Source organism: Aspergillus pseudoviridinutans (genome assembly GCF_018340605.1).
Source record: "Aspergillus pseudoviridinutans IFM 55266 DNA, scaffold_3, whole genome shotgun sequence".
NCBI lineage: Eukaryota > Fungi > Ascomycota > Eurotiomycetes > Eurotiales > Aspergillaceae > Aspergillus > Aspergillus pseudoviridinutans.
Window position 1 is genome coordinate 248,245 of NW_025091283.1, and position 18,156 is coordinate 266,400.

Sequence of the window (18,156 nt, forward strand, 5' to 3'; positions counted from 1 at the left end):
TCAAATCTATTGTGCCCCAGCCCCCAGCCCAGGACGGAACTTCCGAAGCTCCGGAGCCTGGTATTGCAGCATTCGGAAGATTTCTTTCGCCATCTGTTAACAATGGAGCTGCCGTCTTTGGAAGATCTCCTAATTGAGCGCATATATGATGATCCAAACATGCGTGAATTCTTACCGGAACTTTCTAATCCTCACGACCGAGACTCCATACGGCTGAGAGTCTTTGATGGCTCACTGCCCCGATTTCTGTGTCAAGCAAGGAGCCGGATGGAGCCTATTGTATGATGTAAGTATTTCGAAAAATGCAAATTCGGTTGATATTTGTTACTTACCGTAAAGCTACAGGGGATAGAGACTGGTCTCCAACAAGAACGTATGAAAGATCAAGAACCTATTTCATTGTCGCTGAAATACGTGGCACTTTAGACAGGCGAGAGCTTTTATTACCACTGCCAATGCTTCGCAGGTCGACAGTTTGAAGTGAACCGTAAGGCGACGACAATGTGCTGTGGATGTCATGCCATATTATGGTATTGATGTTTGATCTGAGGATCGATTAATTTAAGGGCGCAGAGTCGGCCGCGCCAGTTATGTTCGCCATCTGCCAACGTACTGTACATTGCTTTGTGAGACCCTTGTTCCATGTTTCCGCCGGTTAGCGGCTTGGAGCCAGCCGATCACAGTAATTGCAGCAAAAGATCGCTTATCTACAGTGCGCAACCGTAGTCGTAGCTAGATTTTGTATTGAGAGATAAACACCATACTAGAAGAGAAAGGCACTGAGTGCATGGGCTGAAATTTAGATTTGAAATCAGGCACTAAATCAACAAAACAGAGACCGATCCGAAAGATCCGCGCAGTGCATAGATGGAGGCTTTGTATCATTTCCTCAACTCCGCAGATCCCCCGCCGGGCGAATTTCTTCTCTTTGACCTGGTTCCTTATTGGGCCCAGGCTCATCAAGATTGCAATCCGACAGACGGAGTTGATACTGATGTACTGTAGAGCTTGGCTCGCCCGGACTTAACAACAGCGAGTTAGACTGCCGCTGCCTCCGTGATATTTTCTGCCAGGGTCTGTAGTGGCGAGAGATACAGTAATGTAAAAGCGTCATGAAAAGAGTACAGACAGATCTTAGCTTCCTCATCCATCCATGTGTAGCGGATGAGTAGTAATCCCCAGCGCCACGGAGAGGTGCCTGCCCATCGCTGGGGGCGCTCAAGGCGTTGATTGAGCTAAATACAACACGGATGGCTCCATGACCCCATGGTAAGGAGGCCGGATATATTCCTAACAATAGCTACCGCGAAGATCCGCATCAGAGGCACTTGCTAGGACAGATTTCTCCGAAAGCCAGGCTTCGTCTTGGGGACGCTATAGTTGCTAAAAACTCGAACTCTGAGCCTATCATTTTCTATAGACATTCCCTTCAATCAACTGCAAACAAGTCCAGATAGAGCACTCAAGAAAAAGGCAAAACACAGAAACTAAGTTGGGATCACTATATCCAGTCGAGGGATATATATACCCTAGTCTTAGAGCAGCGGGCGCTAGATGATTGGCTGAGCCTGACTGAAATGCCCTGTTCTCCCAATCAACCATTTAAGCGCCTTATTTACGTCTGAAAAGACAGCAAAGTAACAGCCACAGCCTCATTTCTGAATGTCATAGCGGGCTAAGCGGTCCAGGAGTACACAACGTTGGTCATCCCCCGCCGCTCTTCCAAACTGCGGGAGCTCCACCATCTGTCTTTAAAAGCTCCTAGGCTGACCTCTACGGTCCCATAAGCATATCCGGCTTGGCCAAATACGTTGTCGGAACTTATCGCTGCCCAGCCTCGTCCGTCAACATTCCTACACCGTCTTGCTGTGTCACATCAACTCGCCCATTGTCGCTGATGACCCAACCCGTCCGCGCTCGCTAAGCTCTCAAAAAACCCGGCATTTACGACCTTCGTTTGTTTATTCATTATCAACATGGCCGAAACATATTGTTCTCCGGCACGGGATCTTCAAATACTGGCCCAGCAACGGTTCCCCTCCCTCTCCCCTGATGATGCCTACCTTGCGCTTCACCACGAAATGTTCATAAAGCATCCTACCGAGACGGCGAAGATCATCGGCTTAGACGGCATAGAGCTGCTATCTATTGCCCTGACCAAACGTGATATTCCAGGCCTAATCCATATGGCTCGCCTCGGTACGAAGGTAGCAGATCGCTTCAAGGAGGTACTTAACCCTTCCCCGGTCGACGCCCAGCCTTTGCTCAACACTCTCACTCTAAACGTCGGACCTGTCTCGCCTCAGTCCAGCGCAGGAATACCCAAGGTCTTGCCAGTGGCTCCTTCTGGCCCTTCAAACTCGGCTGTTGTTGGCTGCGAGACAGCGGCGCCCAGTTCGTCGGGTGATGTGGTGAAGAAGGGTCTAGTGGCGGTTACGGATAGCTCTGTACCACAAGCCAATACTAGCACCGTTTCGGAACCATCATCCCTCAGTCGTGTCAACTATCTCGAATGCTGGAACGCTTCGCTGAAAGTAATTCAAGCCGCACAAACCCAGCAGGCAATCAAAGCCTTGAACGTCATCGCCGATCATCTCGCGGACAGTAACTGCATCGCCGTGTGCGGTTCCAGTGGCCCTGACGGCTTCGCCCGACCTGTCTACGACTTTATCAAAATGTCAATCAATCGAATTGACGAGAAAGACCGGGAGAATCATCGTTTCTTCGTGTACCACAATTCCACGAACTGGCATCCGGCATTTGACCGGTTGACCACAGACCACCCGCTCCCACCAGAGTTCGTGAATAGACCTGGCAATGACCTCGACCACATGTGTCTGTTCATGCTTGAAGTCAGACAGAAGTTGCTCGCGGAGGACTCAGAGAGTGCGAAGTCTATTGTTTTCCACCTGCTCATTCCCTCGTGTACCGAAATACAGATCAAGGAGCCGCTGCATTTCCCGGAGGACCTCTACCCTCTTCGGATTGAGGGCATGACGTACAAGGGCGCTGCCCAGGTCAAACTGAATCTACCAGCAGCCCCTGCTAGTCTCTTACATGACGTTGCAAATGTTCTCGACCCGGACCACTGGAATGCAGTAGCGCAGGGAACTAGCATCGCCGTAGGAGCTCCAGCATGTGTCTGGGGCATTCCTGGCGCTGTGACCGCTTTGGCTGCCGGGTTGGGTCTCTGTACAGGGGCTGGGCTTCTCCTTGCTGTTCCGATGGTGGGTGTAAGTGGTGTTTGGGGGGGCTTTGCATTGGATTCAATTGGGCCATTTATCTATGATACTATATGCGAGGACGCGCCGAGAATTTTAGGGTCTAAGGAGCTGTTACGTTCGGCAAGAAGTCGAGGAACTTGGACACGGTGTCGCGCGGGAAACGGACAAACCGTCGGATGAAACGACATCTCTTTATCATGTCAACTTTGTTAAATAAAGCGAATATATCATTCCTGTTTTACTCTATTCTATCTTATAAATCCTTGATATTAACTAGTCATAGTTGTCTGAGCCTTTACACATAGAAAGTCGAACATGAAGCATAAATTTCATTCAATATACGGGTGACCCCTGTTAATCGTTAAGAACTCTTCTACGCTAACTATAGTCAATTAAACAGGTTGCCAAGAGGCCAGTCTTCTCCTGCCAGTATTATACAAGGCCAGATAGTACAATCCCGTTGTGCTTCTCTTGTCACGGGTTAGACCCGCTTCATACTATATGGCCCTGCTATGTTGTACTTTTGTCAGCCATTTTTCCACTACGCCAAAAAGGTGTCTAGACGACCATTTCTAGCATAGTAGAAATGACAGGCATATTCTGGTTGACAACTTTCCTCGCACTTCCGTTCAGCCACCGCCTTGCCCACTTCTACCGCTGTTTCGGTAATTCCACTCCAAGCTTTTAGCCTAGCCAGTGAAATCAAGTCTCGCTTCAGCCCTTCACATTTATTCCTTGTTATAGAATCAGTGTAGGACTAGCAAATAACCTGGCAGCAAAGTCCCCTAGAACAACGTGAAATATGACTGAGCAGGCGCATACAGTAGTCATACACAATTAGCTGGTCAACGCTCTGTGATACATCCTCACAGAATTTCGTCGCCCGACCTCTTATCTCGAGTTTCCATGGCTTGTTGGGCTCGGCGCTTTGTACGCTTACGGCCCCAAAACCAAAGTGCAACGGAGATAAGAAGAATAACTATTACAAGAGAGACGACAATCGCACCGGCAAGCTTGGACGTAGCGTTGCTTTTTGCCTTACGTACCCGCGAGAATGGAGAAAACTAGACATTCTTAAAGTTATTCCGCGGAATTGGTTTGGTCTTTGGCACTGGTCTGTTTCAAGTCCCTTGTATGTGGTGTGTGATGGTTTCCTCAGGTTCTAGCCTTGGAGTAGTAGTAACACAACTGGCATCGACATGCCCCCCGGTTGGGACGAGCCTCGTAGGCGGAGGGATATAGAATTAAGCTGCGAGCAGTCTCCCTTCGATGGTCTGTCAGCGGTACAAGCATATCATATTAGCCTCGTCACAAAGGATACCTCATGCTCTTATATCCGAAACCAGGGCTGCAAATCATTCACGGATGAGAACTGAATACTGTACCTTAGGCACAGCTCAGGGCTCTATAAAGGCACCTGCGCACGCTGCCATTCTTCAGCAGGTAAAGTTCTTGAAGTTTGCTCACTTGCTAAGGCGTAAAAGAAAATACGGGACGTGAGGGTATAGAATATGGAGGCGGTATTTAATCTGCTCACCAGCTGAGTTCAACCTCCACTTGCCCCACAACATCTTCCCTCGTTGCCTTCCGTCTGGCCTCGTTGACCGCTAGGTAGGTAGTCTCCTGTTCATTACTATTAAGCCGCATAACCTGAGGCTGCCACTGGGGTCTAAGGCCAAGAAATGCATAAGATGCCACAAGTCTTTGCTAGCTCTGCCATAACTTGAGCACGAATTGTAGGGTTTTATCTGCTACTGTATACCGCGTGCCAGGGTATTGGGCTAATCAGGAAACAAAATGACACGAACACCGGGACATCGCTCGAAGTCCGTGAGATCAAGGAATACCTGCCCCCCAGATATTTTCCATGTTTCCCAAGCAGTCAGTTGGAATCAATAGAGCAGTTCTAGAAGACCTCTGGACCCTAAAATAACAGAGGCTGTATGGAGGAAACTGCTTTTGCAGTATCCAAGAAACTGGGCCTGATGCTGAATACTCTAATATTTAACTACACTTATGGTAGCCGCTTCGGGCCCATTGAATTAAATCTCAGACGCACCTCCCATACCTTTCCCCTCGACGTTGCTATACGTTTTGTCAATACTCAGACTATTCCGATAAATTTTGTTTTAGCACCCTTGCACACCCTTCCAACGTAGCCGTAGTAACCTGAGACGCACCAACCCAGGGTTCCATCGCTTCTGCATTTTCTTTATACGCCAAGCGATTCTCCGCAGCTGTTTCGACGCTGGGAGTGGCTAGAACCTTGACGAACAGAGCAACGGATGCAAGAAACACATAGAATTGTTGCACGATACTGTTCCAAGGAACCGTCCTTACAATAGAGACGTTTTCGGCACAGACAATGTAATACGACCGTACTGTAAGTTTACCACTTGCTGGTTTTCAATCCTAGACAAGCGGGGAGAGGAATGACAGATTTTATGCTTCACCGATTCGAACTCCACGGCCGCCCACGGAGTCTATTCGGACCCGGAGTCATCTGTTTGAGACTGGAAGTAAGTTGCGATATAATACAGTGGGCTTGCAGATCAGCGTGTCGACCCCGTCGAGATTTAATTTTCCTTGACAACTATTGAATGGTCTTCCCGTCCATCGAAGTATAAGGGAGCACTCGCATTTACAGGATCAGTACTAGTGCGTAGGTCAATGACGAAGTAATCGTGTGTTTATTAAGCCGTGAATCCCTCGCCCAGAAGAAAGTGCAGCTGTTAACGGTAGGTATTAAATATGCCAGATCTGCTGTTGTTTATGAGGCATCGATATTCCGGCCGTCCAGTCGATAATAGTACAGTATTCGTCCGCTTCTATTGATGATCAAAGAATATTTAGCAGGGGAGAAGGCTTGGGTGAACCATGTATATGATATCAGTACGGCAAATGATCTGTGCAACTGGAGATCCACAAGACTACATACACTATATAGTGTCCAGTTCCTCCTTGCCTGGAGGGCTGGCGGCCAGTTAAGCACCCTGAGGCGCGTTCATGCTGAGTTCCAACTGCGACTTTCTCATTGCCAAACAAGTCAATGATTCAATCAGCTTTGCCATACCATCGGCCCGAGAGCTTACGGTGTGAATAACAGAATCAGATATGTGCCCTCTGCGTGGAATGTCCATTAAGCATTCCTAAATCAACGAATACTAGTCGGCTAATGATAACGTATCCCTGCTTTCAGCATCAGAGTATTGTTACAGTGGCGCGTCAAAAGTGAAAATCCAGTGGTACTACTGCTAACTTGATTAGGAAATTCCCTGCTATACTGCCGCAGATTAAGATACCCTCTCTTAAATTAACGACATCATGATGCCTCACTAAAAGTAATCACTGTAGATGCGATTATACATATGTAGGCGCTATATTTCTGATAGAATCATTATAAGCTTCATAGCATGATATTATCCCTCGTGGGACTATTATGACTGCTAGTTCTTGGGAACTATGATACCTAATCAGGCTAGCGGTAAATATATTGGATTCAAACATTTGACATGCCACTGTAGCATCTTCCTTTACCACGCCTGCTGGCAGGTGAATGATACTGTGGCTTAACAGGCCAACTGCCTTCAGATTAGCGGGAATAGACCGAAACTGTAGCAGCTCCAGAGTCTATAAAGGCGAGTTTCCCAGAGCCTCAAGATCAGAGTCTTTAGAAATGCCAGGAAGTGCTAAATCATTGGTTATTCACCTGTCAAGGCTTCGTAGCAATCTTTTACATTCCGTAAAAGATAGCCCGAACCGGAATTGACATACTGGGATTTGGAAAGCCGATCTAAAATCTGTCTATACTTCTGTCATCCTCCGCTCCCAGCTTTACATAATTGTCGGACGAGGATACCAACCAGTTGCTCATTGCAGTAGGAGCAGACGAAAGCGAACGCTGTGGAATGTATATGCCAGGACACCTGGAGAGTGTCAATGTGACACCCTCCCCCTTCATTCCAGTACTATCCGGGATTACCGCAGGATAGGTAAAGGGTGCATTTGTCAATTTCGGAAACTTATAAACCTACTACTTCCTTATGTTTGGAATACTCGAATTATCTATGCCATCTAATCGGCGCTAGTCCATCATCAAACTGAAGTATCATCAAGATTCTCTTAATCGCAGACAACATGGCTGAACCTAAACCTTACTGTTGTCATATTTGCCATAAGTCCTTCAGAACGAGCGAGGGAGCTGCTGCGCATACAATCGATGTCCACCACTTTAAGTGTCCACAATGCCCGATGAAGTTTGAGTCTGCCGCCGCGAGAGCTAGGCACCAGCAAACTAAACATCATTTCAAATGTGCCCGTTGCCATCTCTCTTCAGGTTGTGACTACGCTGGACAGCCTACCACTGAACCGACCCCGCCTGTAACTCACCAACCGCCACTTGTCCAAGTCTCTTTGGACTTGAGGGCCTGCAAGTTCTGCAACAAACAATTCCGCAGTGAATCAGCTCTCGCCGATCACCAAAGAGATGCTCATACAGTGACCTTTCGTTGCTGCCCGTGTAATCGGGAGTTTTTGAATGAGACAGCTCTTCGGCAGCACCTTCGTAATAAAAAACACTGCAAGACAGAAACAAAATCCTCCCATGACTGTGGAGAGTGTAAGAAGAGATTTCAATCTGAGACCGCACTCAGGCAGCATCGACAATCTACCGTTCACAAACCTCTGGCCAAACTAAGCTGCCTGGGAAATGCATGCCGACTCACGTTCAATTCGCCTTCCGCACTCTTTCACCACTTAGAGAGCGGGAGTTGTTCCTCTGGCTGGACTCGACATAAGGTAAACTCGACATTGCATCGTTACGACAAGGACCGCATCCTCACCACCAACATCGTCTCGTTGGACACAATGTTCAGCAGCATGACTGGAAGTCCATCAATATCCAGCGTCTCGGATTTGGCCATTCTGACACCTGATGAATGGAGCGGGGACGATGATGATGATGGAGGAAACGAGCTTTCATTAGGAGCAATGATGTCGTCGCTCGTGAGGCGATCATTTCCATGTACTGCTGAGAGCTCAGCATACCTTCCAAATCTGTTCTGCCCTCTGTGTCTCGCAACAGGCAATGAAAGGGTTTTCAAGGATTTGAATGCTTTATCTGCACACATTTCATCGGCTGCACATGCTGAGAAGGCCTTCAGATGCCCTACAGAGTTTCCAGGTGACAAGAGTAAGGCATCGGATTCTGTGCGGCCAAAACTGTTCACCACTCTTAGTGGGCTTACTCAACATTTAGAGAGTGGTCAGTGCAGAAGAGGTAAATATACGCTGTGGAGGGTGCTTGATTATCTCCGGAAAGATATACTTCAACTTGAATGGCCGGGAAAGTTGTTGCAAAATTAGGCTAGGTATCTTAATCCGTGTCGAGCCCTATGAGTCAATCGCATGAGACCAACTTGGCCACGTTCAATAAATCTACCTCTGACCTCTGTACAAGCCCAATGACAGCCTCCCAGTCAGGATTGACTCATTGGCCACTGTCATGATAGCATCTAGAAAGCTTTTTTGGCGGCCATATCTGTATGCAGAATTCCTCTGGAGTAGATTGAAGCAGAATGAGCGATGGTCCTTCATGGTACATGTCCTACGTGGAGGATGAACATGCTAATAAGGGGATTATAGTAGTGGTCATTACGAGCTACCAAGGACTATCCGTCTGATGTGGCGGGGAAGAAGAGCCTGAATCATTGGTTGTTATGGCATCTTTAGCTAGCCGATTATCGTTAGTTTATACTCATATAATGTATAGATGGCTCTTAGAGTCAGGCTAATCAGTCAATGACGCTTCATCTGCCTGCAATGATACTACATGAGTACGTTAGTAGTTCAAGCATACCCTAAGATGGAGCACTCTGTCATCAATCCTACACCAGGGAAATTTTATATTACTACCTCGTGAGGAGAACATCAAAAGAGTAACAGTCCATCAGGTATGCAACACATGTAGAAGTTCTAAGAGGCTCTGGACGCGAGTGTCATCAACCCAACACTGGATCAAGACCTGCTTTTTCAGTTCCCCCCGTATCCATTGGTGTCTTTCCGCAAGGAGGTTGACCTCCGAGGCTTCCCCAATAGTGGACTGGAAATATCAGTCGATGGTCCTGTGCACACTAGAAATGTCTTACTGAGTAATTTTCAGCAATATCCAGAGATGATTGTGACGATGACGATTCTGAGTCACTTGGAGAATAACTAGGGTCCGGTTCTTCTGGTGCGATATAGTCATCGACAGCAATGAAGTTCTTGTCCGATTCGGTCGCAGAGTATACTGACTCCAACTCCGAGATTGATTCGATGTCCGTCCCATCGCTCAAGATCTCCAATCCATGATCGTTGTAGCTGTCCCAGGGCTGCTGAAATTCCGCCATGAGATCCTCTTTTCCCCGAGATTGGCTCTCGGTTTCGAAATTGAAACGCGCACTTGACGCACTCAAGGGTTGTGTGCTTTATATCATACAGTACCAGTTGCTTTGCATCTAGAATTATTAGTCACACAACGTGCGCTGTGCCACTGTCGCAACATGCCCATTCGAAAGGCTCTGTCGAAGATAATGTTCTTTTCGAACACTAAAAGAAGAATGTCCCCTTAAGAAGGCGGGCCCTTACTAGGCATATTCTGGAGGGCTCATATTTTCACTGCGGCCTAACAGGTATCAGCAGTGTATATCCAGCCACAACCAACATTGACATAGCATTGGTCCTCTAACTATAAAGTGCGTCGTTCCCGTGGGCGATTGGCCTTAAGCGCTCAGAGATAGGAAAATTCCATTCACTTAATTTTGGCATATACTACAAAGACTCAGTAGACCACTGCTTGTGGGCAGTCCTACTTCGAGCACGAAATCGGTCGTCTCTCTGTCTATCACCAGCTTCCGCGTTGTCTATGGCTACTTCAGCTCGCTCAGCCGTGCCAACGTCGTCTTCTGCAACATGGAGTTACTCCATTCTGGATTGTTTTACCCCGTGTGGTACATGTATGCTCCCATGACCTTTCACCTGACTATCCTGGGTTGACTGACTGTACATCCGCTGCTGATGTATAGGTCTGTACGCGTGCATCGCGCCCTGTCTACTCTTCGGCAAAACGCAGTCTCGCCTTAAAGATCGGCGCTTCAAGGCACACTCTGGTTGCAATAGTGACGTAAGATGGTATTTTGAAGTATATTTTTACGATCGAATTATACGCTAACCGCTGTCGTGGTCTAGTGCGTCTGTCTCTCACTCCTAGGTTGCTGTGGGCTCTATTGGATTCCTCTAATGCTTGGACGACGAGAAATAAGGCACAATTTTGCAATTCCAGGCTCGTGTCTGGGAGATTGCACAAGCTCCTTTTTCTGTCCCTGCTGTGCCTTAGTCCAGCAGGAAAAAGAAATCGAAGGCCGATCACAAATGATCGATTTTGAGTACCGTAGTCCACCAGTTATGAATTACGGAGCCTAACCACCTGCTGAGGTGCCCATGATCTGTGAGCAATGATTCGATGTTTCTGTCGTCTTCCTGGAAAGGTGATACATTATTTTCCAGTTATTCCAATGCGCACGTAATGACATGCATAGTCACCAAGGGAATGATCCCTTGCCAGGAATATTTGTACTGCACGAACGTGCAGTAGTCATAATGAGTAGGGACTAATTTGCTTCAGTTCCCAAGACGTCTGAGTCATATGGAGAATTGGTTGCTCCTTCATATCACAGCCACCTGTCGGCGGTTTGGCATCCCATCGATAGCGCATGATTGGGAGCGTTTGAACCGATAATGTACAGCGATTGATTACTATCCGGTAGCAGTCGGAGCTTCTCAGTGACGAGCCTAAGGCTCGGAATTGCAGGGGCCATAATTATGTGGAACCAAAGTAGCTCCAAGTAACCTTAACAGGACCCTTGTCCCAGTACGGAATTCATCAATATTGGACATGCCAGTGCCGGCTCAACCAAGGTCGGCCAGCCGAGAGGACAAACTATGTTCCTGTTAAGGACAGGGGCGACGGGCACAAGTAGTTCTGTTGAATGGTTTGGCCCCTATCGCTTGTTCTCGATCAATATTTCATTGAGCAGATTGCGGACGATTTACGGATGGCTTAATTAGAGATGGACTTGTTCAACGATGTTGCTGATACTCGAATTTCATTACTCTTGGTAAATCTGATGGGCCAATTTTGCTCGGCGGCCGCGTGCATATCAGCACCAAAGTTAAACCGTGAGATGTGCATGTCAGCGCTTACAGTTGCAACTGTGCTTCAGGAGGGCTCAACATTATATATTTCCCACAATGTTTTCAACGATCTGGTGGGTAGCCTGGTGTTCCAGTTTCCGCAGAATTCGTATGGCCAGACTATCGCAGGAGTAGGGCCACATACAAACACCAGACATTTTAAATCTTGGAGCCCGGTGCGGACAGATTCTTACCCTGACTAAATGTGCGCAACCATTCCGGGTTGAACATTGCCGGCTTTGGATCGTCTGGCCTCCATTCCTGTGGGTCATAAAAATACCGAAGCGCTCTGATACTTCATGAACCCCACTTCGAGTGAGGAGTCTCTGTCAACGCATCAGCAAAGAATCGTGGAGCGCATCATCGTCGATCAAGCGTTCCCCTTTTTACTGATCGTGAGCATACTAACGGTCAATCTGAGGTATATGACGCACTTACTTGCTCGAACGGGGGCCGCAACAGCTCTATCTATTCAACTGTGCCCCCTACATTGGTCTTTCTACACAATACTGCGCTTCTGAGAGAATTACGACAGAACTTTTGAGCACGAGAAGTGAGCACCGAGACATAAGCCACATCTAGCGCACTACCTGACTCGGACGGTCAGTCGGGCGTCCACTTAAATGCATTTGCAAGTAGGAATATGGCAGTCAAATGCCAAATTGTTGGAAACTCGTGCAACTCTAGCGAAGATATAGCAAGAGAAAGATACTGCGGTAGGTCACATTTCAATCGGCCGTCTACAGCACCTGTTTCTGGAATGAAGAATCTTTACCTGCGTCCAACTGGCGTAATTGCCGCCTACGATAGTCGAAGTACCTGATAGCACGCGTGTAGATGTCTCTGTCATCAAGATTACTTAGTTAGCTAACTATAGTTAGTTACCTGGCACGATATTATGCATTGACCCTTTCATCTTTCTAGCCGCCCCAACGACGGCTGCCCAAAATGCATGAGGCTTTCCTTTTTGTTCATCCACAAATCGTCGTACTGCGCCCTAGTTAAACAAATGTCCATCATTCCAGTAATCCCTCACTGTGCCAAGTTTGTAGTGTGTAGCTCACGCACCCACCTCCTCCGAGGAAAAGGAAGACCAATTCCGTGAGCGTGGCACGCAACGGGGTTACCTTCCGCAAAGTGTGGAGGCCTGATGGACACATTTGGCAGCTTGGGAGAGACAAACGTAGACTTGGAAGAGAACCGACTATGGAGCTGTATAAAAGACGGCGACTCTTGTTCTCGCAGTGGTCGACCATCCGCTGAAATGGTTTTGATTAAAGTCGCAATTATCCGTCCACTTCTGATATTCACTATGTCTACAGGATTCCTTGAATTGAGGAAGATAGCCAATAGAAGGAAGAGATGGGGCGCTCTCGGGCCACGGGATGGGACAGATGTCGTTCTTGTCGTCGACGACGTGAGGCTACCCGTCCACAGCACGGTTTAGGAACACAGTCCACCTTTTTCCGAGGAAAACCGGCGACATAGTGCTCAATGGCTGGAGCATCCCTACCATTTGGAGGACACTTGAGCTTATCTATTGCCAAGATTACACAGAGCAGCCGTGCCCAAAGACAAATATGCCAGGTGCGCCGGAATCCGCGGCGATAATGCTAGCACTGCGAGCTGACGTTGGGTTCGGAAACAGACACATACGATGATCTCGGCCGGCACGCGTCAATCTATCAGCTCGCGGAGCTTTGGGGCTTACCATATGACCTTCGGAGAGTAGCGTAGCAAAAGTACAAGGCTATCTCTCAAGACATGTGGAGAGCAGAGGATTTTGCTGCCTCTGCGGAGAAAACTTCGAGTCGGCCCCCACCACGCAAGCAAGGACGTCTTTCTCGGAACTGTGAATATGACAAGAAAAGAATGGAAAATAAAAGCTCCTTTTCTTCACCTTTATCGACAGCTTTACCGCCATGAGTCGAGGCCATGTCTCCCCGAATTATGTTCGCCCCTTGAAGGGATTCGGTCTGTTGTGTAGTCACAGCTACATATAGCTGGATGAAACCTCATAATCTGAATCCATTCTTCCCTCGTAGAGGTACAGCTGTGCTCCTCACTCTGCAAGGATGAGGGCTAACCGCAGTCCCAAGCTAGTAGGGGAAAGACTACATGCCCTGTTATGTGGAATTATTCGTTCATGGCCAGAATTAAGCACTTCCTTATAGAATTGATATATCTGACTGTAGCCTTGCTAATTTCTCGTGCTCCATGCTAAGATGAAGTGAGAAGCCTATTTTTTGCAGTCCATCGCTCGACTGGTTCCTCAAAATTAATCCGCTTGAGATGTTCTCGCCCTTGTCCTGCTCTGGCCGTGTTATGGATCTCAAACGGAGACAGCCTGTCGGTGCCCCTCCCAAGCTAAGCCATGTCCAGAACAACCGCGATATAGGCTGTACCATCTGACACGGTACAGTTCAACAACAGAGAACTCCATGGACTTCATGTGTGAGCAGCGGCAGACAGACAACCGTTTGGGGTGTCTGAAGAGTTGGCTTATGCACGGTCTACTTCGATCAACTTAGAAAGTTTCACCCGTCGTCCCATTCCTACTGCCTACGGAAACTACACCGTCTCGCCGGCCAGAAGTCGAGACAACCGATGCGTCTGTGCTTTTTACTCGTCTCCCGTGGCAATAAGTTTGAGAGTTTGAACACAACTGCTCATGGGTGCCATAGAGAGTCCATCATTAATGCCACGGGTCGCCTCAGGACAGTCTCCGCTGCGTGCTCCACGTCGATCAAGCAGACGGCTGCGCTGCTACTCACTGCACGAGACATTCGACAGCCATCCTCACAACCAAAAGCTCTCCCCATAGTAATCAGATCTTCTTTTTCTTTCCAGTCAGAATACGTTGTGCCAGATTGAAACCGTTCGATTCATTTTCTCCTTTCTTCAGCCACATTAAAAGTTCTGCCACAGCTATCTCCCTATATTCGCGATTGTTTGGGTCTCGTAGTACATATGAGTTACTCACGCCATGGGTAAATTAGAGAATGGCCCAATATCCTTGGGCCCTATCATCCCTACCTGAAGCGAGGGACGTTGGATTAATCATGGGACTCCAAAGACATGAGGCAGGTGCATTTAGAGACTGGTAAGGAACAAGGCGGCAACGGGGAAATCGAGCGAAGCGAGGCATCGTGCCGTCACACAAGTATGATTACTGAAGTTTCTTAGGAGACCGAGCCGAGCCCAGTTTGCAGGAGCGCTTCGCGCACACTTGGAAGAGAGCCGGACAATTCTAAGCGTACAGTACCATTGCCCTGTGACACCGAAACCCATTTCGTGAGAAGGTCGCTATCGTGCGGTATTCGGCGTAATGAAGATGGAACGAATGAACACTTACTCCCGAGTTGCTCTTACATTCTATCAGCCGAATTTTTCCGGGATGGACAGGAAATGATTATAAATAGTCGTATCTGTCTGGCGCAGTTCATCAATGCTCTGTATTTAACATATGAATAGTCAGAGCAGCCCTCCAGAGGTCGATTGGCAGAACAGCCACTAACAAGTCAGAGTGTCACTTACTTTCTTATGTATATTGTGTGACCGGAAGTCTAAAGATCCTGAAGAACATGTCGCTCCTGGTCCTTCCAAATGAAATGTTTCTGTCTATTGCGCAGAGCCTCGACTGTGCGCGCGACATTTCGTCCCTTGCTCGGGTCAATAAGAGGACATATTGGGTGCTGGTATCAACGCTTTACCACTTCAATATCCAGCAGCAGGAGGCTTCGGCGCTGCACTGGGCTGCAAAAAATGGAAGGCCGCTCATGGCTGTGACAATGCTCGTCGAATACCATTACGATGTAAACGCTATCTATCTCACCAACACGCCGCTTGTGGACGCCGTGATTCACGGATCGACAGCGGTTGTCGATGTTCTCCTCGCCAGGCCCCATATCGACGTCAATTTCCAGAACAAAAGAGGAGAATGTGCCTTGTGGTGGGCAGCATACCTTGGTCATACGGATATTGTTGAACTGTTACTACGGTGCGACGACATCGAAGTCGACATCGCCGATCGAGAGGATTGCCTTACTCCCCTGAGTCTGGCTGTTGTGGGGGGACATAGACGAATCGTGCAGCATCTCTTGGAGACCCACCGAGTGAATGTCAATGCATTCGACCAACACGGGCGGCCCCTCATTTTTCGTGTCATATCCGCTAAAGACCAGAAGATGATGGAAATCTTGTTCAGAGACGAAAACCTCAACGTGTCCTGTCGGGACCGTTATGGCCGCACACCTCTCCATTACAGCGTCTCAAATGGCCAGACGGAACTTACAACGGTACTCTTGGGCCACCCAGGAACCGACGTGGACGTCCGAGATAACACAGACCGAACACCACTTTGGCATGCCGTTCGACTGGGAAATGAACAAATCGTCCAAGTTCTTCTAGAAAATGGTGCCAATAGTAGTGTTCCAGACATAGAAATGATTACTCCGCTTCAGAAGTCCATCATGAAGGGAAAGCCGTCTATACTGCAGATGTTGTTGAAAAATTACCACGGTAACTATTCCGATTTCATGGTCGATGAAAATGGTGATGGCAGTGACGAGCAAGCGCTACTATGCCTGGCTGCCAGTTGGAATAGGAGCGAGATGGCGCGGCTGTTGCTCGGCCATGGATGGGACGTGAACGAGAAGGATGCAGATGAGCGAACGCCACTGCTTCTGGCAGCTGAGGCAGGATATAGTTCAGTGGTCCAGGTCCTTTTGGGCCACCCGCAAATCAATGTGCACGCACACGACTACTGGAGATTGACGGCCCTGCACGAAGCTGCTAAAAGAGGGTATTTGGAAGTGGTCGAGCTGCTTCTGGCCAAGGGGAGCATCGACATCAACGCCAAAGACAAGAATGGTGTCACCCCGCTCTGGTGGGCCACAGGAGGTCACCACTATAAAGTTGCCGCCCGACTACTGGATGAACCGGATGTGGACGTCAACGCCGTCAGCCGGATCGAGAGACCCCTCCCGGATCGATCTACATCTCTCCATCATACAGTCCAGGGACGCGACATGAGCATTATCCGCCGGCTCTTAACGAAGGAGACCCTTGATCCAAATGTCGCCGACCACCAGAAGTGGACTCCGCTCGGTTGGGCAGCGGACCAGGGCGATGTTGAGACGGTGGAGTTGCTCCTCACCCGGCCAAACATCCAGGTAAACGGGCTCGAGCACAAAGAAGCTCCGCCGCTTTGTTTAGCGGCAAGAAGGGGCCATACCCAGGTAGTTTGTCGCCTGCTCCAGTGTCCAGGCATTGACATGGACCAAGGATGGGGTGCCTACCTGCCACCGCTCCTGGCTGCCATCACCGAAGGTCATTCCAACGTAGCAATGCAGCTGCTTGCATGCGGGAAGCGGTTGAACGTCAACGTCCAAACCTACTCAAAAGAATCTGCACTGTCTCTGGCCGCGCGTCAGGGAGACCTACAGGTAGTCAGCAGTATCCTTTGTGACTGCCGCACAGACCGTAACAGTGTTGACGATCGGGGACGTACTGCGTTGTGGTGGGCAGCCCATGCGGGGAAAAGTGCCGTCGTGGAACGGTTCCTGTTGGACGACGATATACGGGTCGATATGAGGGATGACGATGGAATAGACGCCCTGAATGCAGCGAGTCAACAGTATCATTTCGATATTGTCAGACTCTTACGGACTCACCGGCCAGGGCGTCATCGGGGTATCGGTGGTTCTCGCCAGCGTATGGCTAGCAATGAATAGTGCTGCTGCCACCGGTGTTACAGGCTGGTTCATTTTTGTTGTGAATCGAGGCTCGGTTGAGTAAACAATAGAGCTTCGTATACGGAATTCATTCTGTATTAGATCAGTTGATTGGAAATCAACCTGATATTCAACGCGTATATAACCCTCATGTTTTTAGATGAGCGTAAAAATGATCAACCTCCCTCTGAATCACAACAATTTTTACGTCCTCGACTGGTAACGGAGGACTCGCTCACTTTCTCTCTTGGACTCTGGATTTCTCTCAAATAATCCCTGCATTTCGGTAATTCTATCAAGAATTCAACCAAGATGCAGGGATCATATCGTTATGGCGTGGTAATTCAACCAAGTCTTCTACCAAGTTGCAGGGATTATCCGAGGGTATCTTGAAGCCGCATAATCACATAGGCCGGCTCTGAGTAAAAGTTCTGTACGTTTGAGCAGGCATGTTGTAGAAGGGTGTTCCGCACCCTTGCGACTTTTGTTTCCCGATACCCCAGGAGATAATAAGACTATGAGAAGGCTCCACATCCACCAAGATAGTTCGGTCAAGAAAATCAATGTTGGTTGAGTGCCGGTCCATAGCTTATGTGGGAGCACGTATATGATTTGAACGTGTTGCAGCTTCATGAAAACTCCCGTTCGGGCACATTCTGCTTTTCCAAATCGCGTCTCGTTAATTCTGGAAATATGTACTTCATCTAAAAAAAGGGCGGCCTGATTCGTGAATAATGTAATTTCCCTGCGGCGGCCCCAGTTGCGCAGCAGGCCACAAGTAGATCTCATGGACCAATGAATGCCCATTTTGACAATTGAGGTGCCCTGCAGTTACCACGATAATGATCTGATCTACTTGGACTAACAATGAAACTTTTGCAGACGTGGGACCTTTTCCAAAAAGGACATCTATTCTATGCGCGGGATCAATCCAAGCAAAATTATGACAGTCATCACCTTGCTGA

The 18,156-nt window shown here is 48.4% G+C and overlaps 3 protein-coding genes across 3 annotated transcripts; 2 read left to right on the forward strand and 1 right to left on the reverse strand.

The window, feature by feature from the left end:
• Positions 1-1,976: 1,976 nt before the first annotated feature.
• On the forward strand, positions 1,977-3,441 carry Asppvi_003821 (uncharacterized protein; the record flags this gene model as incomplete). The annotated part of the gene is made up of 2 exons (XM_043299778.1): positions 1,977-3,233; positions 3,322-3,441. The coding sequence occupies 2 exons, from the start codon at positions 1,977-1,979 to the stop codon at positions 3,439-3,441; spliced, it is 1,377 nt and encodes a 458-aa protein (XP_043155713.1).
• A 5,730-nt stretch (positions 3,442-9,171) lies between these two features.
• Positions 9,172-9,613, reverse strand: Asppvi_003822 (uncharacterized protein; the record flags this gene model as incomplete). The annotated part of the gene is made up of 2 exons (XM_043299779.1): positions 9,172-9,324; positions 9,371-9,613. 2 exons carry the CDS (start codon positions 9,611-9,613, stop codon positions 9,172-9,174), a joined length of 396 nt encoding a protein of 131 aa, XP_043155714.1.
• A 5,427-nt stretch (positions 9,614-15,040) lies between these two features.
• Positions 15,041-17,191, forward strand: Asppvi_003823 (uncharacterized protein; the record flags this gene model as incomplete). Its single annotated transcript, XM_043299780.1, has 1 exon — positions 15,041-17,191. One exon carries the CDS (start codon positions 15,041-15,043, stop codon positions 17,189-17,191), a length of 2,151 nt encoding a protein of 716 aa, XP_043155715.1.
• Between the last annotated feature and the right edge of the window lie 965 nt (positions 17,192-18,156).